This window comes from Anabas testudineus, chromosome 21, assembly GCF_900324465.2.
Source record: "Anabas testudineus chromosome 21, fAnaTes1.2, whole genome shotgun sequence".
In the NCBI taxonomy this organism is placed as follows: Eukaryota; Metazoa; Chordata; class Actinopteri; order Anabantiformes; family Anabantidae; genus Anabas; species Anabas testudineus.
In genome coordinates, this window is record NC_046629.1 from 9,507,724 (window position 1) to 9,527,958 (window position 20,235).

General features: G+C 37.3%; 1 protein-coding gene across 1 annotated transcript; it reads left to right on the forward strand.

Moving 5' to 3' along the window:
* The first annotated feature begins 1,371 nt into the window (after positions 1–1,371).
* On the forward strand, positions 1,372–6,247 carry tmem182a (transmembrane protein 182a). Its single transcript, XM_026375801.1, has 5 exons — positions 1,372–1,703; positions 3,043–3,151; positions 4,175–4,273; positions 4,382–4,519; positions 4,612–6,247. Exons 1-5 carry the CDS (start codon positions 1,548–1,550, stop codon positions 4,833–4,835), a joined length of 726 nt encoding a protein of 241 aa, XP_026231586.1. The 5' UTR covers positions 1,372–1,547; the 3' UTR covers positions 4,836–6,247.
* The last annotated feature ends 13,988 nt before the right edge of the window (positions 6,248–20,235 follow it).

The window sequence follows — 20,235 nt, forward strand, 5'->3', positions numbered from 1 at the left end:
TAATATCCCTAACTGTTATAACTCAAAATTCGTTATGTATCATTAAAAGAAGAGGACTAAAACAGAATAAAACACTCATTTAATGAATGACCTTACACTATTTTAAGTTTAACTCTTTAATCCCTACCTCTCCATTTACAATTTTATTTTTACACACTATATTATTGTGTCATGTTGTGTATTATGCCACTGTTTTTGTGACATATGTTGTCAATAATGTTACAAAAAAGACAAAGAGAGATAAAGAAATTTGGTTTTGATGATTTTAACTGTAAACGCAACATTTTACATCTAATGAACTAAAAGCTTTTCTAAAAATAGAATTTTTTAAAATAACTTAGTTTTATGATTTTATTCTTTTTTTTTTTTCAAATTTTTCTTATATTTTAGTCCTTTGGCAGAAACTGATACAAAACATAAAAGCAACTTGCATGAAACAGGGCTGAAACTCCTGCACCACCTGCTGGACAAAGTGAGGCGTTCAAACCAGCATAAACTGCACACTCCAAACAAACTTATGATTATTGAAATATTGTTTCAAATAAATTTGTTAAAAATGAATTAATTATAAATATAAAACATAAATCCGTGCCATTTAGTTTACAATTATGTTAGACGTGCAATGATTTAACATGAAATCTGTGTTTTTAAGAGACAGAATATCACACACACACAGAAACCCCTGGTTGAAGGTGGTCTCCGGATCACATCAGTGTGTAAATTAGTCAGTGACTACATGTAGGTTCACTGCTAAATATTCCCCTTAACTGCTAATAACTCACTGGTCCCAACACACCATTACCTGTGGTAACAAGTAATACAAGTGTCTACACATTGGTTCTCTGCTGTAACTAATAATAATAAACAATAATAAACAGTCCCTTCAAAATAAGACTTGTATGACACACCATTCTGATGACATTACAGCGGTCTCATAAACATTTGCGTTACATGTCATGACAACTGGAACTAGCCTGACAGTTCATAAATCTTAATTTCATAACGACCTGTGTCTTCTTGTTGCCTGATATAACAGAAAATCCCTCAGAAATTACAGGAAAGGGGGCATTTACAGTAATTCTCATCATCCTGCTATTTAGAGCAGCAGAGCCTTTGGACAGTGTTGTGCGGGGGTTTACTCCTCTTCTGTCCTTTCGATATCACCCTGGCCTGACATTCCCATGCAGACCCGGGTGTCCAGTTGCTGGTGGTTATTTCTGCGATGAGATTTCACACTCTTCAACTGCTGCAAACACCCAGCCCCACTGTGGAGTCTTCAATACAAGCCCAAAAATAGGCCATGGGGTGTGTTGGGGGGTGTCACTACTGGAGGGTCCAAAGGACTCATGCGCACAACTTTGTCTTCCCAGACTGAGGGACACAAGAGGAGTTAAGATCTAGTAACCCAACATAAAGTAGCTGCGCAGAGTAACAATCCATCTGACTTGGTGGCTCTATTTGTGTAAAAGGGGTTTTTGTCATATATCATCACTGTAGCTGGAGGGGAAGGTCAGTGTGGGTCAGAGTCGCTGCTCAAAACCTGGACTATGAAGCTCAGTGTGGCATTGTTTTTTGCTGGGCTCTTTGGGGCGTTGGCAGCTGTGTTCATCCTCCTGTCGTTTGGAACTGATTACTGGCTACTGGCCTCCGAGAATTGCAGGCCAAAGTCTAATGCTTCTCTTCTGAAAGGTGCGACTGAAGCGGTGAGTGTTGGACTTAAAACTGCAGTGGATCAAGGAGAAGATGGTCAAATATCATTTTACGATTTCATCCCTACTATTATGTGTTGAAAATGTTCTAACTAAATCAAATTCAATGAGGTTGGGAGACAAGAAAGAACTATTTTATTTCCACTGTTTTATTTGGTATTTAAATTTTAAATGGTGAATTGTTGTATATTCCTCTATCCCCTCAAAATTTTGAGGGGATAGAGGTAAATTATGAATTTGATCTTTAAGCTATGATCAAAGTTTCGTTTTCTATTTTGGGAACAGTTGCTCCAATCATTCTCTTGGTAAACAAATTGCTGGGCAGAGGCATCGCTGTAAGCTGTAATCAGACACTGTTTAATGTAGCATGTGTGCAGCTATGCAGTGATTGAGACATAGCGTGTATGAGTGCCCCTATGATAGAAATACAAATACCAGCAATCCCAAAGGGATGGTACAGTATTAAATATCACAGACTAGAACATACTTAGCTTTCCATAGTGGACGCTGATCCTGGAATCAAAACATGATATCAGTACAATAAAACCTGGTGTTCGGTGTATACAGTATGTAGTAATTCAATGTTATCTTAATGTAATCAACTGTAAATTATTATTTTCTAGTAAATAACGTAATACATAATTAAGGATAGGGTGTAGAAAGGTATCCAGTCAGGACACAGTTCAGTTGACGTCCTAGCCCTGTGTTTATTAGCCAACTGATTAGATTTTTTCTTTTTTGAATTTCTTTTTGAGAGACTAATTAGTATTTTACAAAAAAACAAACATAAAACAAACAATTAAAATAAATAAAAATAATAATAAATTAGTGTTTGTGGCTTTGTCCCATCAGATTAATGATTTCTGTTGTCAGCCTGACGCCCAGGTTGAGAATTTCTTTGTGAATTTCAAAACAAACTTATCAACAAGGTCTTAAAGGGCTGATTTTAAAATCTCACACACCTTTAATTGACACAACCAGCTTCCTCAGATACTGCAACGTCTGCTAAATTCTTGGGGAGAGATTTTATAGATTTTATAACAGGCAATTTAGGTTGTGTTTTTGTTCTCACGTGCAAAAATAGTGACCTAATGGCGACTGTTTCCTGAATGGGAACATGCTTGAGTGAGGTTGGAGGTGCTCACTCAGCTCAACCTTTGACTTGTCTTGGCAGCTGCTCTGTCACACTGTGGTGACGCTGTACACCTGCCTCATACGATCTGGGGATCACGCTCATAAACTGTAATTACATCAACAGATAATATGAAGTGCATGTTTAATCCCTTTGTACTTGGTATTAAACCACTGTTCTTTCTCTTCTTCCTTTTCCCAGCGTGGAGACGACAGCAGTGATGTTACTCTCTATCATGAAGGACTTTTCTGGAGGTGTAGCTTTCAAGACAGTGGGGACAATGAAAATCTGCTGTGGAAGCTCTGGTTCAGTAAGTGAGATGCATCATTTGATTCCAAGTTTTAGTGCTTGTGTTTGGCTGATAATAACTTAATTTTACTTTTTGTTTTGTTTCTTTTCTTCTGACCATAAATATTAAATCAAGAACCTTAATATGTATTATAAATATGAGTCATATACTTTGAATATGAAGAAAGGTATGTGTGTGAAGTGGTAACCCCCCCTCTGTATCAAAGCAGAGGGCACATTTGATGATGGTATCAAAATACAGGAGCTAAATATAGATAATAATTAAAAGACTAAAAGACTTTAAAATACATAATATATGAACATATTTGTATATCTTTATTTGTAAATGGGCTATGATGGACATAATGTATTTACATATTGTTAAAAAATGTTTTTCAAAAAACTCGATACTGCTGTGTATATAATGACGTGTCAGGCAACTGTACTGTAAATGGGGTTTTGAGAAAATAGATAGACCCCAAACACAACACAAACTATCAAAGGAAAACACACACTTTTATTTTCATTTTCTCTTTAAGAAAACATTTCTCCTCCAATGTTATGTTTCCATGTCACACGGCAGCACTATCAATAGAATATTCAGTTTTTCATTTACTGATATCCAGACTGTAAAACCGTCTCATGTGACTCTTCGGAGATGGTGCCATGTGATGTTATTCTGGTCCTTTGTCAGATGATTGTGTGTCATCTATATTCTGAGGGGGACAGTGGTGGTTCACTGTTGGCAACCGCCTCCAGCTCTCCAGACCTTGTGAGGGTCTGTGGAATTTCACAGCAAAGAGAAAGAATAGAAACATAAAAGAAAAAGGACAAAGTAGAATCATTTCCTGTTATTCTCTTACTCTACTCTTTGGGGAGAACATGCGCAAACAATTTACAAATCAAGCTAAATATAAAGACCTCTTGTTTCTGCCTTTTCTTGTTTTATGTCTTTGGTAAGTGATGTTCTGCTGTCAGCTGTGTTTGTTTGGTTTTAACCTTTTCATTCATTTTCTGATTGTTGATTTATTATTTCCCCCTCTAGCAAATCAGCCACACTCTAAAGAGTGCATACATGCCTACCTCTTCCCATTCCCTGTGTCTCAACAGACCCACAATTCCACAGAGTATGATTCTGCTATAAGTAAGTCTCTCTGCACTTATTCACATTTCCTACTTCTGTGCAGAGACACTGTCTTCTTCTGTAATCCAATGGCTCTCAATACAAATGGCTAATATTTCTGTTGTCCAGTCTACAGAGGTTTCTGGAGCATCTTCATGCTTATTGGCGTGGCAGCTGTAGTGCTCGGAGGGTTCTTCATCATCTGTGCTGCTCCGTTTGCCAGCCACCGACTGTATAAAGCAGGGGGCGGCCTTTTCCTGGCATCCGGTGAGGCTTCTTCTTTTAGTTTAGGTTAACATCATAAGTGAGTTTCAGTCATCACAGTCTCATCTCTACTTGTCTCTATTTCTTCGCTCCAGGTCTTTTCCTGCTGTGCGTGGTGGTGATGTACGTACTGTGGATGCAGGTGTTGGATGTGGTGGATGGCTACATAGTCCAGCGCTCAGCAGAGTGTGAAAACTTCAAGCTGTCTCTCACTTATGGTCTGTCCTTTATGTTTGCCCCCGTTGGCATCTTCTTCTGCCTCCTTGCTGGCCTTCTTTTCATCCTCGTTGGTCGAGCCATCCAGATTCACTGCCAATGACGTTAAACAGCTTAGAAGAAGACTAGGAGGTTGAGAGTTTTCGATTACCAGTGTTTTCTTTCTTCTTCTTCTTTTTATTTTAGCAGCAGATCTATGATGTCATCCCAATGCAGGACTCTGTTATGGCAGCTTTGTGATCTAAATGAATGATCTGATGGGCTCAGACACTTTGTTCCAAAATAAAAGTGCTGCAGCCTCTGCTGAGCTCAGAAATGTCATCACAATCACCCTGAGCTACAGACAACTGCGCTGCTTCACATACTGTTCTGTGCAATCTCTAGATACTGGGTTACACGAGGACTCCTCGCCAAAACTTGATCACATACAAAATATATATGTCTGTGGTACATTGCAGTTGTGATAGATGTTGTGTGTTGATGGTTGTGAATGTATGTTCGTGAAATGCAAAATTAAATGTTGAGGAATGAGGAAAAAATGTGTTAATTGAAGAATTGTGTTTGCCTTGAAAAACGTATTGTTCTTTTATTCTTTGTATACAGAAAAGGGAGTCAGTATTTTTGGAAAAGACGCTGGTACAACCTTTTCTGTATTAAATTAGTTAAGGATAAGATGACGTGATTTATGGTAGTGTCCACAAATCCCCGTGAAAAGACAAAACAGTTCCTTACTCTCTAATTATTTTCTGACTCCCCTGCTTCATGGTGCTCAGCTCCAACAGATGCAAACATACTTTAATAAAACGTTAACTTAAGAAGGCTAACCTAATTGAATTGAGAAATTCCTGGATGTGGTAGTTTTAGCAAACAGGAGTGAATCATGCATTTGGTGGCGACTATTTAAGGTGCAGATTACAATAAATGCATAGTGTTTTGGGGGTTATTTACAACAGTAGGAACGTATATGTGTTCTAATGTAGTGTAAAGAACAGTTTTTAGTTTTTGGACCTTGGCACAGAGGAGTAGGATATATCAGAGTGAATTTACTGATAGTGCTTTCATTTACTTTTGACAATAATAAAAATACACAGTACCATCAGTGCCTTAGACCTGTAATATGAAATATTCACAGTTCACTCAGTGCATCATATATATTTTCTGCTTTTTCTGTAGTATTATCTTCCTTTCTCTGTACATAGCCTGAAACTGTTTTGTTTTATTGTGCTCATTCTCAGTGTTTGAACAATTTATTGGTTCAACACATGCATTCTGATTATTAGCAAAAGTTGAAGGCATGAATTATTTTTATGTTGCTTTTAAGTAAAAGTTTTAGGCTCATGTTGTTGTTTTGTTGAACACGTTTAACCATCACTTTAATTTTCTATCTGACTTGTTGTGAGATTTTGTGATGTCATAATTAATGTCAAAATAAACAGCATATATTTTTCTGTGATGTTTGACAAACAAAAATGACAAAATATGCTTTGATGAATAAATGAATAAAAAGGAATTGTGAAAGAGTTCCTTGCTCTTGAATTTATGATGTGTTTCTGTGGCCAAAATCAACGGTCCAGTTTCACAGATAAATGTTGACAATTAATTAAAAGAGGCTCCTAAGAGGCAAAAAGAATCAGACATGTGCAGGAAGAGAGTCATGACGTGCAAATGTGGCTAAAGTGATTGTTTTGGTCAATGTACCAACATCAGCATAACTTTCATTACAGACCTTGTAACTCTAAAGACTAAATAGACAGACAAATATAACCTGGAGCTCAGAAAACACCAATCAAACATAGAATAATATTTGTAATATAATATTTTTTTAATGAAATAAGATTGTAGTTTCAATAAAAATACCACAAGATGGCACTGTTGTGTCACTTGTCTTGTCTACGTCAATCTATACCCTGAGAGGCAGAAATCCCATTTTGCTTATCTAGAGTCTATGCGGAGTGTATGTGGCCGCATGCATTTAATCACAACTTCAGAGGTAGGATCTGTAGATGAAAGAATTCACACCTTGGCTGACAGACGGATGGTAATTTCACTCATGAATGGAGCATTTGATCAAGATCTGAATGGACTTGTGTCGATTCTCATGTGTCTGTATCAACTCTGTGCCTTTCAAGCTTTATAATATACTTATCATACATAGGAAAATGCATCTGCGTTTTGCCTCCGAATGCAGGAGAGAGTGACACAATGTAAGGCATTGATTACTTTGTGAGACTGACTTTGCCTCCACAGTCGACTCTTCTGATGGAGATTCACACTTCCCAATTTGTGAATTTTCAAATTCAAATTGTCTGTGTCTACACACACTGAGAGAGTGGCCACACCAAACTTCAGCTACACAGAGGTGAACCAATGCAGGCTCCACGCATAGAGGCCACAGAGGCTTGAAGATGCAAATATATTTAAAGATAAGATTGTAGGATTTGTCCTGTTTCAGGTTGAAGCAGTCTTTTCAGTCAGGGTTGCTATAGAAGAGGTATTTCTTATCTGGTGGACTTCCTGTTTTAAATGAAATCCTAATAAGATACAAAAAAAGTTCAATCATATCTCTATCTGTAACCAAGTTAGGGTGTGTGTGAGGAAGAGACAGGGAAGGCTGAGAGGAAGATAGGTTTAATGGAGGTGTGGAGCAAGCTACCACCAGAAGAAGCCGGGGCCTTGCAGTCAGTAATGCCATCAGAGTGGGAGTCCCAGCTGAATTCAGCGCTGTTCTGCATGATTGCCCATGATAATTGTGTGTTGATAGGGAGCGCGGGAGATGGAGTATAATTTCCACCGAGAGATTCCTAAACAAATACCTGTGCTCAGTAGAGGGATGGTGTGCAGCAGGAGGTGAGGAGGAGAATAGCGGATGAGGGGAGATGGAGGATGAGAGGGTAACACTTCCAGAAGAGGAGAAGGAGGAGGAGGGACAGGAAGCAGTGGTATCTCTGCAGGCCCTTAATGGGTCTGTATATAATGTGACCAAAGGAAGGAGAGAAGAGAAGAGAAGCAGTGATACAATAATTAAATAGAAATGTTACACTGATACTAGTGATCTATCATTATCCAACCAATGTCATGTCCAAAGTCATGACTGCTCAAATAAAAGAAAACTAAAGGGGAGAAATTGCGACTTTAATGCGAAAAAGAAGAAGTAACAAGTGAAAAAATAAGATAATCTACAAAATAAAAGGGAAATTTCATATTGTGCTATAAATAACAATTTATCTTATATGATTTTTCCATAAAATATTATTTTATGTAAAGGCCATATATTTATTTATACATTATATTCATGTGTTATAATAATAACATTATTTATTTTTTAAATATGTGTACTGTCTCCTACTTTAGTTTGTGCACTGGATGTTCCAACTTTCAAAATCTCACCTCTTGTCGTCAGAATGAAAAGAAACTTTCCACCAGCAAATTAATGTGCAGTCAAAAATCTGAGTCTTGACACATTTCAATCTGCACAGATTTAATTAGTACATTTTGGAGTTGAGGTGAACTTTAAAGTGTGCAGAAAGACCACTTAATGCAAAGATAAAAGTTTAATTTCATTTCAGTTACACACACATTAATCAGCATCTAAATGTGTCAGATTTAAACAAAAGGTAAATTTTTATTTTCCGTCCATGGCCAAAATAAAACCACAGAAAATGTGCATGTAACATAAATGATTAAATTCTTTTTAGCACCTGAGACTTTAAATAAGAACAGGACAAAACTTTATTAAATATGTTAACACTCAAGTTTTAATATGTTTTAATATTTTGATAAAAGACCTAAAACCTTCAAGGCCTGTTTGCATCCTAATGGCTTCATGGCTAAGACCAGCTAGTCAGACAGTTTGAATATGAGGAACAATCATTGCATTTATAAAAAAGCTTTGCAGCTTCAAATCGTAGTCAAATCTTGGTGGATAAATGAAGCTGCCAAATTCATTTCTACTAAATTCCCAACTTTGTTTTTGACTTGTTTTGTTATTAATAGAAAGTTGTGAGTCAATTAAGACGCCCAAGTGTGTGAATTCATAAACTTCCTGAGGTTTCTCACCCAAGTTAATAGTGATGCGTAGCAGAGATTTAACTGAGGAAAACAAATTCAATAGGAAGTTTGTTCAATAGTTTTGACGCCCTGACAGCATATGTTGTATTATCTCCCTTACTTTTAAGTCTAGTCTAGGTCACAGAGTTTTACCTTTGGGTCTGAGGTAAAATGTGGTCATCAGTGGATACAGAATGTATAGTTATGTATAGATATGCTGAAACTAATGGCCTATGTTTTGTAGAAAAATTATATTTAGGATATTAACACAAAATTAAGAAGTTATCATTTTGTCAATATACAGAATTTTGTTGTGTGTAAAGATCAAACAAAGTCCAGAGAGAATCAGAGAAAGACTGCAGGACATGTTGAAGTCCTTCACTCGTCTGCCTGAGAAGATACTGTAAGTTCGACTCTCAACTCTTGTATATTTAACCTTGATGGAGGTTTAAGTTAATTGGAAAACACTCTTTGCTTGAGCGCTCTCACCTCACACATAGTGTAGTTATCATAGCTTATCTTCCAAATGTATCATAATCCCACATGACATGCAAGTCAGATTTCATTTCAATCTGATTACTTTCAACTCTTAGAAAAAGCAAAGTATTTGAATTGCATGAACAATATGGCAAGTCATATTACACGCTGCTTTCCTCTTTAGAGATAGTTTTACATAATTTCCCATTCGTTTGAAATAATGAATAGACAATGGGCTGTATAATTGTGAGAATTTACAATTCAGAGGACCACGTCGTATAATCACCATGCATAATTCAGAGATTTGAGTACATAGGTCACCAGTGGCAGTGGCACAAAAAGTAACTCAGGTCTTCAAACAATTGAAAATCAACACTTTTATTGTTGCTCAGCTTGAAACATTAAACAAAATCTCTTTGGTGCAGCAACACATCCTTCAGGATCATTGAGGAAATATAAAACAGTACTAGCAGAGCATCCAATTAGCTATAAACTTCATGTTAACGCTTCAGCAGCGGGACTGTATCAATGAAGACTGTAAGTTCAGAAGAACTCACTGATGTGTAAAGAGGCACTGGCAGTATAAAAATGGTTATTACAATGTTGGCCAGTGAAAGCTACACCTGTACTGAGTGGCCCCTTTCTGCCCCTCTAACATCGTCTGGCCTCACACCTCAGTTTGTGCATATAAATTACATTCCAAAGTGTGTATGGATAGCCCTTGTTCATACTCAAGGTCTCTTGTTTCAAAGGCATGCTAATGTCTTTCACAGTGAAACTCCTCTCAGCGGCCCTCTTTTATCTACCAGATCAACTGTGTAGGAGATGATTGGGACTCTTCAGCCATCTCTCCTCTTGAATATTCATACATTTTTAATGGCACACACACATATATATATATATATCCACAAATCCTAAACAAAGAGAAGTTTGCTTTACCGATCAGATATTATTTCAGTTGCTTTAATCACCGTTTTCACTTAAAACATTCTTGTAAGTGTTAAATAAACGAGTAAAATATTTTGGTACTGTTATCTCATGCTGTTTCAAAGATCCATACTGTGTTACCACCCACTAGTCACAAATTTCTCACTTTTTCCATTCTTTGTTTGGGATTTGCCGTGTTTCAGCACTGAGCACTCCAGCTCCTTATTTAGGTTTAGCTTCCCCTCGAGCAACTAATTAATGCTACAGTACAAACAGCCGATGGATTTAGTCATGAATATTCAAATGTACCGTTTGCATATGATTTCCTATTCAGTGTTGTAACACAAGGTGATGATGAGGCTTCAAAGCTATTTGGAGTTTTCTGTATTATACCTATCTGTCCTGGTGTCTGCAGGAAGTCTACCACCACCTTTAACGACTTGATGTCACGCTAATATTTGATAATTATTGATGAATTTTAATATGTACTGTACAGTATATAAACATTACGTTTGCATTACATTTTATTATATTAATCACCACAAAGATGTCAGACTTCATTTAAGTAAACAGTCAATTAAACAAATAAACAACACATATTACTTGATTAAAGCAGCAATACTAAGGTATCGTAATACATAATATTCATGACCAGAACTACGAAATTTTGCTGGAATTAAAAGGAACTAAATTTTAGTCCCCTCTCTATCCTTGCCTACAGTTTCACTTCACGCTGCTTTAAACGTCTCTTTCTGCATCCTTCATGTCTCAGTGGAGAAATAAAAATATTTGCTGTTCCATTCTGGTGACCCACAATCCCCCAGTCTGTTTTAATGTTACACATGTTTATTAAATGCCATTTTACAGGGGGGCATTGTCATATTTGTTAGGCTTAAACATGTCATCATGTAAATAAATAAACCGGCACGAGCACTGTTTATCATATTTAATAGAATCAAATATACAATTCTAATGTAACTATTCAAATGATTTCTACTCTCTTTGTTTCACTCTTCATGTGTATTCATAAGAGTTGCTTCATATGCAGCCTCACTTCATTAGAGTAACATTTATGAAAATGATGTATTATGTATTGAAATTATAGCAAAGCAAACATGGGCCTATTATTAACACTTGAACTATATCTGTACAGACGTTAGAGGAACATCAACTGGATGGTTTTGTCTCAGTAAAGTTCTGTACACAAGAGTTTTTGTGCACAGAACAGCACCGACAAGAACGGGAAATCTCTACGTGGCTTGAGGTTATGTGTGTACTGCAGTAATATGGTTCTGATTAGGAGAGGAAATACTTTTAAATGGTGAAGAAACGAGTGAAAAGAGAAGCTCAAACTACAAAATAAAACATTAATTTCACTTTTTATCACGCGGTGCATCATTAAAGCTATTAGGTGCAATCATAAATCTGAAGTAGTCGATAAAAGCATGCAGCACGTTTGATAAAGGAACATATAGGAGATACAGGAGAGTGAACGTCAAGTTCAGAAGGAAATGAAACAACAATACAGCCCTTACCTGCTGGTTTCCCTCTGATTTTTTGCAGTAGCTAACTCAATAAACAATCCTTTTTGGGGTAGAGGTTTCAAATTTAAACCTAAGAAATGAACAAAAGTAATGTTACACCTGTGTTTTACAGCAGTCCCACAACCCACAGACTTCACGTGTGTCCTCATCCTGTGGCTGCTGCTGTGCTTTTATACTGGTTTCAACTTGCAAAATTATACCTTTGACCCCAAGTAGGGCTGACATTCCTTGAAAGTAAAATCTCATGTATGGGTGCTTGGTTTTGCAATGGTAAAAGTACACTTTGTATTAATTGAAGTATAATGATATCCCTAGCTTGGATGTTGGGTTAAGGAGAAAGCAGTGAATAATGTATCTCCATGCAGATGATAAAAGAATATGTTCATATATTCATTTATTAATTTATACATTTGAATTGCAATTTGGCTTTATTTTACACTTTTGGTTTCAAAATACATTTTTATTCTATCTTCAACTATATAACTACTTCTTTATCTTCAACTACAACACATGCTGAGTTGTTTTTCACTGTGATAATTCAAACTTTCAGACCATCTTTCCCAACAGTGCACAATTTTATTTTCCACTTTTCCACATTTGTCCTTCACATTTTTGTGTGTGTACGATTCCTCTTTTTCTGTTTCTTTCTTTTCTTTTATGTCCTCTGTCCTTTTCTCTCCTGCTTGTATGTGAAGATGAACAGAAGAAACAAGAAGCCTCAGTAAACACACTGCAAAACTTCTGCAAAGTTTTACCAAGTATAAAGGAAACGTCAGCTGAGGAGACAGCGCCGTGCTTCAGGCAATCGAAGTCACATGCCAGCACGACCATACGGGGGCTGGTAAATGTTACCGTTGATAAATAAACATTATCTAAAAGCTCTGTCAGCCCCTGTTAGGACGTAGCCGTGGTTCATTTGTTTCGCTGCTCTGAGGGTAAAAGGAATATTTAATCACTCCTCTGAATTACATGAATAATCACAAATACCATTTTCTGCAAGCCACAAGCGCACACGCGGATGATGATGTTTAAGATTTACATATTAAACTTGCATGAATTTGAACATCACATGCACTCACTTCATAGTATTATATACAAAACACCAATATATAGTGCTAAAGAAACATAATGGCGACCTAGCATTGGATGTTGAATTCAACAACAACATGATATTATGTATTCTGAGTGTCTGAACAGCTACTGCTCACTTTCTGTGACATATGAAGTATGTAAGTGTCCCTGCAGAATACGTGGCGTGCAGCTTGTGTGTCTTAAAGGAAGGTTTCAGAGTACAGACGACTTTCATACGGCTTTAATCAAGTCAAGACACAAGGGGAGAATGTTTTGTATCTTCCTTTGTCAGGACCAAATAAACCCTAAAGCTATTTGGAAAGTGACAAAAGGAGTCCATTAAAACCAAATACGCGAAATATAGTGACTAATACAAACATTTATATAGATTTGTTGTTGATTTCTGAAAAAACTAGTTGAACTGTTGAAGGCTTTTAAAAGTTGAATCAATCTAACAAATATTTTACCTCATTATTCTAATAAAATGTGCAGTACTAGTCTAGTTTCTTTGTGTTGCAGATTTGTTAACTTCTCATTGTTCACTTCAGTTAGATCACCAGTCAATTAAACACCGTCATGTGCACATGACGGAGTTACATTTCAATCATTCAGATCTCCACAGTTATATTTTCTACAGCTTCACATGCTTTTGTTTCTCACACCAGCATAAAAAGTCTACAGCGAAGGAACTTACCCTCCAGACTGCAGCTCTCCCAAAATGTACAAAGCAAAACGCTTTTCCACGGTTATGGAATTGCATCGAATGTCCTGCCACAATTTGTAGTGTGTGTCAAATGAATATAGCTGCATTTTATAAAGTCAATCTCAGAAAACAAAGAAATAAAACACTGAATGGGAAAGTAACACCTCAGCACTTAAAGTACATATGTTAAAGCAGCAGGAAGGTGTTTTAGTTTTAGCTCATTGCACAAATGGTTGTTTGTAATTGTAATTCCTGTTTATCAACTGAATAAAATAACTGGAAACTTTTGCAGCTGTGTGGCGATAAATGCACTTCAGCCTCTGTTTCTGTTTGTATTAGCCTGTGTGTGTAACCTCCGTCCCGGCGCCTGCTCTGCCCTTCTGCACTCAGCAGAAGACGTCATGCAGACTCTGCTTGCCCATGGGCACACAGGACACCTGCTTGTTGGCATGGCGACATCTAAGCCCCTGGGACGAGTAAAGGGGCATCTGTTCTGCAGACAGAAGGGCTGAAAGGGTTGCCCTTAGCAACAGGCAAACATAATGGATAAATGAGGAAATCTATCTATCTATCTATCTATCTATCTATCTATCTATCTATCTATCTATCTATCTATCTTGAAACAGTCCATAAAAGGTGTCATTTCCTCATGTGAGAATTTTTCTTACTCATTGTGTATAAATTGATTTAATCGTTTGAATGTGTGTTTCAAATGAAATCGTTACAGAACCGCTGAGGTATTTGTAATTATGCTGCCAACTGTTGAACTGATCGTGTTTGTGTATCTGCTAGCTCACATGAAAGAACAGAATTAATATAAATTTAATGAAGTGTTTCAGTGTGATGTGATGTTTACACCCCGTCGAGAAAAACCTCTGAAGACAATTTTTAAAATGATCCGTTTACAGCAACAGTTGTTGAATGTTTGTATGACTTGACAACATCTGTGTGAAAACATCTGTATTTGTGGCAGCCAGAGAAAACATCTAAATCAAGCTCCACTCAACACCTTCTGCCTGAGACTCCAATATTTCATGGATGTGACGTCACCTTTCTGCGGCTTTTCTTGCCTCTCATCATCCCTTTCTCTTTTCTTGACCTTTGATCTGTCCCTTCAACATGTTCCTGTTGCTTATACTTTATTTAGCAGCCTCAATATTCACAAAACATTTTTTATATCTCATTTTACATCAGAATGAATAAAATACAACTCGATATTCATGCTGTATTGATCTGTGCCAGAATTTTTAAATCAGTGCACGGTAGATAAACAAACTGAGATCATTGAAAGTTTGACATTCACCTGTTTTATTACCATAATGATGTGAACGTCATTCTCCATTACAACATGTATCCATTTGGACAGTTGTATACACTTGCACGACTAGTGTCAGAATGTAAAATGTGCATCTGGTTGTGGTTAAAGTCCAAAATGAATGAATATTTATTTGAGTTGTCAAATTTGAACCTGCAGCTTTTTCCTTTTTTAAACCTCTCTTATTGCTTAAGCAGCATTTTATTTTCATTTCAGTTCCTGGGAATACATTTTCTCAGAGTGAGTTTAATATCTCTTTTTGACATGGTGATGGATTATCTTGATTGTGGATCCGAACGTTGACAAGACAAGGTGGGTGAAGAAGCAGGATAAACCGTTGTTTGGTGGCGTTTGTCCAACCCTCACAGATCTATCAGAAGAGGACAATAAATCTTCCAAATGCATATTTAACACTGAATCAATGCACACCACAGCTTGAAGGTTAACTTGCTTTTTTTTAAAATTCAGATTTGTTATTCAAATGCAGCCTGTGTGTGTCCATTCACTTATTCACGGCCCACTGATTGTCTGTGAATTTCTGTAAAAAGGAAATGAAACAACCTATGGCAATGTGTAATACGGGGCTCCCCTGTAAATGTATGTATCTCATTAAAATAAATATGTTTGTTGAGACTAATGTCTGAAGGTTCAGTTGACTCTCTGAGACGCAGCAGATGCTGACGTCAAGTGTCAGACCTAAAGATATATTTAGACCTCCTGATTTTTTACTCTTCGCACGGCTGAGACAGCAAAGGCTGCTCACTTTGTGGTACATGAAAATAATTATCAATGTACTTAGATTGCCAAAATAAAGTAAAAAAAGTAACGTCCAAAAAGATCAAATTCATTATATGAAGAGTAAAGGACAGAGATTTTGATTTAGCTCTGCTCTTCTGTAACGAGGCTGGGCATGAACCAAGAGCCACAACCTCGCAAAAAGGCCTCAGATGATGTTCATGTCCAAACGGTAAAACCTACTAGTTTAAACAGTATTGATGCATCATATACGACGTTTTGTGGATAAAAAAAGAACATTTCAGTAAGAAAAGGCTTTTTTTCTTAACAAATTGTGCTGCATTCATGTAGAACACTGGATTGATTCAAGGTAAAAGTAATTATGTTGTATTGAGGTAGATAAATATGTAGCAAAAGTGAGTAAGTTGTTAGATGTTTGAGAGATTATAATTCAATATATCCCAAATAATTAGTAATTCATCGTATGTTTTAAAATTATGCACATTATGAAGTTATGTATTTTCCATATTCTTGGAACATGTTCTGTATGTTTAATGGAGAACTTCCAATTCATGGAAAATCCTTTTCTGTCTTTAAAACCTAGTTAAACCGAGTAAGGGTTAGTATACATCCAACTGAGGTTCTTAAATTAATATTAATAATTAATTCTCTTTCTCTATGTTTTATAATTGTTTTACAGATGCATTGTACAATGTACATTTGCCTGATACAGCAAATACACACTTTATAAATGATACTAGCTTTCCACTTTTAACTGGAAGAACCGCTCTGCAAGCACTGGAGCGTCTTGTCTTGGGATTACGAGGCCCTGTTCTGTTAACAAGGTGCTGTGGCTACGAATCAGAGCTGCTAATGACTTAAAGAGCATATCAGCTATGGCTCGTTTGCTGAACAGCAGAGGAGCACACCACTTGGAGTTTCTTCTTTAATTAGGGCCTGGCTAAAACACAGCTCCCTGTGGTCCTGACACATTACCAATATTCCTGTGCTCGGGTCTATTAGTGCTTTAAACAACTCCACGAGGACTGCAGGTTATCCCACAGCTGTCCGATAAGTAATGTATAAGAGCATAATGTTTTTTAAAGTATCCTATTGACATGTCTACTGTATGTACATGACACCAGAGGAGTGTGATACATTTCCAGCATTTTCCATTCAGTGAATGTAAGTATTGACCGAATTCTGTGTGGAGGTCAAAAGTTCACCTTCATTCCTGAGCAGACATTCATATTCTTACTAGAAGAAACCCAGTCAACCTCCCTCAATCAAGCCGTGATCAAGCACAAAGGCAAATCCGAGTCTAAATAATACATGACATGCCTTCCCATAGACACTCCCCACTGGGACACTGAGGAGAGGGTAGGGGTTCAAACATCTTTCCTCATCTTCAAACGTCCTGCCTTCATCTTGGCTGCTGCCTGGTTTTCTGACACTACTTAGACCTGGAAACATCAGAAAATAAATTTCTTTAAGGGGAGATATGGCTTTTTTCAGAACATGAATGGTCTTGTCCTGAAAGACATTTTTTTGGATTTGGAGACCACTTAGCAACATCCTGCTTCATTCGAGAGGATATGAAAATTAGACAAGCTGACTGTTGGAGCACATTTGGATAGTGTTAGGAATACTGCCTGTGTTTTCAAATGTAGACAGTTTGAATTCAGCAAGGGCCCCCTATTCACCACTAGTCTCCTTTTACCATGAACTTGAACTTTTTCCCCATTAACGGGATTTCTTGGGGTGTCAGATGTTGGATATATGCTGTACAGATGTTAAGTGGCTATATAAATATAATTTAGCTTTGTTTGAGTGAATAACTAGCTCCGATTTCAGTAGTGTTTTTGCAAAAACTATCAAAATGCTAATTGAGGTCCGTGTTAACTTTTCCGATCTGAATAGTGGTCATTTGATTAAAACAACATAACATCCCCTCTTCGTTAACTGGGGATGCAGACCTAGACACAGAATGCAGGCGGCTCAGTAGAAGTCACAGTGCTCCTGCTCTTTGGCTGGTGATAAAGATTCAGCCTGTTCCTTTAGCTCCAAGTGTAGTCATGTGTATAATTGCTCTGGGACTGGAAATGCACCATGTGTGAATATAAAGGAAAGGCCATCTAATAGGAGACACTGTTCAAACAACATAGCTTCAGTTTGCCTAAATGCCCCATGTCACAGAGAATAGAAGATAGAGGCTGAAAGAAGCAGTAACAAGAACAAGAAACCGGATGAAAATGATGTAGAGCTGTTTAAACAAGACAGTGCAAAAAAAAGGTTGTGCAAATTAGTCCTTATTGACTGTGGGATGGTCCTCTCTCATGTCATTTGTACCTTTACATAGATACAATGTCGTCCTCTGCAAAGCCTAGCCGGCTTGTTGATGATAAAATCTTTTTGGCTGCTACATCTTGATTAATAATGGCCACAAACAGCAGAACAATGTGTTTACAGTCTTGATTTATGAAAAATGCCCAGGTGTGTAAGAATGGTGCAGTAGGGCACTTGACCAATCTGTAACATTTAGCACTCCAAGCTTGAATCCTGGAGCCCACTGTGCAGGGACTTTTTCAGTTAAAACTATCTCCAAGGAAATTAATTGAGCTTCTGCTTCATCAGATGGAAAAATGCACCTCATGAATTCACTAAAATCATGGTTGGTAAAATTACTGATCTGTGAAAGTGAAGGCTCATCTTCATAAGAGTTATACCTTTCACAAACAAGCAGTCGTGTGATCCGTGCAGCATAAAACATACTGATTATATGACTTTTAAATAAAAACAGATTGGATTTAGGTGGTGTCAGCGAAGGACAAAACTGCTCTAAAGCAATGTGGTGTAGCTTGACCAGCGTGGCTAATAAGCTAAGTTCTTGTGACACCTCCCAAGTTCCAAAACTAGGGTTAGTTACAGGTGTGCCACTGTGATACACATATACCATATATATACGATATACGATTAAATGCCACGTTCATCACCCCCTCCCTCAGGAGATTAAATTCAAATTCCATATTCATACAACTAACACAAATCAACATCTGATGACACACACACTTGAGCTACCCATGACATCATTAATAAAGGATTACAAAAGAGATGATTATGAAACAAGGGTGCCTCCTTTAAGCATGAAGAGTATAACTAAGATGTGAAACTCATAACTACACCATTGAATATTTAAAATTTGTAACTTGGTCAATAAACATCAAAGTTAATCTAGAAAATATTGATTTTAACAGTAACAGCAACAGAATACACAACACAAGCAAACCTCAGTTTGCAAAGTTTTGAATTTTTGGCTAAACGTTTTTTGAGGGGGCACTTTAACCTTTAGTTGACAGTTTGACAGTAGAGAGGCAGGAGACAGGAAACAAGGGCAGAGAGAGAAGAAGTGACATGCCACAAAAGTCGAACCAGGACGCTGTGGTTCTGCGGCATATGCACAAACCATTCAGCTACAAAAAAAGCTTGGTTAAGAAAATTGTAAGATGGAAATGAAGTAACTGTGGACAAATTAAGTATTCTCACACATCTAGAAAGTGCTTTCACTGTTCAGTTAGAACAGAGCTGAGATATCTGTACTTGTTATACTGAGAGACATTTTCCCTGCATCACCAGAATATTGTTGTTCTAATGAGATGCTGATTTACAGACATATTTCATTCAAAGCAGTGACAAACCACACATTGATCTCTGTCTTAAAATTATGGGGGAGCTGCTACCTGAAGAACAATATGTGTAAAGACAGACGAAAAGAAGAAAGAGGAGTAAGCTGTTGTGAGAAAATATTCCACATAGACAATGAACAGTGGGGGGTGGTGCAATGTGGGGGTATTGTAAAATGTGTTTGACCAGGCTAAATGTCAGTTTTCATTGATCATTTGGCTGAGGCAAGCAGAGACCCTGCTCCTATTGATCAGCTCAAGGCCAAGGGCAGGATGAGACTGTCAATTCAGACACTGGCCTCTGCCACCTCAACCTTGGCCTTAAGCCAGAAAACTGATCTTTAACCTTCCTCCTGTGACCTTTGGCCTTAACAGGGTCCCCAGATGTGAACTGAGGAGAGTGTTTTGGTGTCCTGGGTAAGCTGCCTTTCCGTTAGACTAGGAAAGAGGGTGTTGAAATAAGTCAAATTATTTTATCTGAATCCGACTTCACCTGAAAGGTGTGAGCACAGTCTGAGAACTGAGAGGCTGCAGATGGGAAGAGGTAGAAGTTTTCTACACACCTAAGATGTTGTAGGGTAACTAGCAGCTGTTGTATTGATCAGGTAATTTAATTACATGTGCCTGCATTAGGCACACAGGCATATACATGGTGATAGATCACAGGATCAGGCAGCTTTTACTTCCTTTGCATTAGAATATATGTTGTTAAAAAATATTCACCATATCAAATCAGCATGACTTTACTGTTAAAGATGTTTGGTGAAGGCTCTTAAGGAAAAGTTGGGATTTGTGACATTACACTTAAAAAAAGTGGCTTAATCAAATGTACAGAGAGGGAACAAGTTATGATGGACCTCGTCTGTGTCAGGTCCAAAGGACAGTCAATGGTGACAAAATACAGTTCGTCTCATATCATTTTTTAAATTTGGTAATTGAATAAGATAATTACTAACCCAAAGTTCAGAAATACAATAAAGCTGCAATTTAGTTGTAGAATTACG

Bases quoted from the DNA above. Each gene is read 5' to 3' on its own strand.
- tmem182a (XM_026375801.1), top strand. From the start codon at position 1,548: ATGAAGCTCAGTGTGGCATTGTTTTTTGCTGGGCTCTTTGGGGCGTTG. The intron at 3,152-4,174 runs GTAAGTGAGATG...TTCCCCCTCTAG, and splicing joins GCTGTGGAAGCTCTGGTTCA to CAAATCAGCCACACTCTAAA. The intron at 4,274-4,381 runs GTAAGTCTCTCT...TCTGTTGTCCAG, and splicing joins AGAGTATGATTCTGCTATAA to TCTACAGAGGTTTCTGGAGC.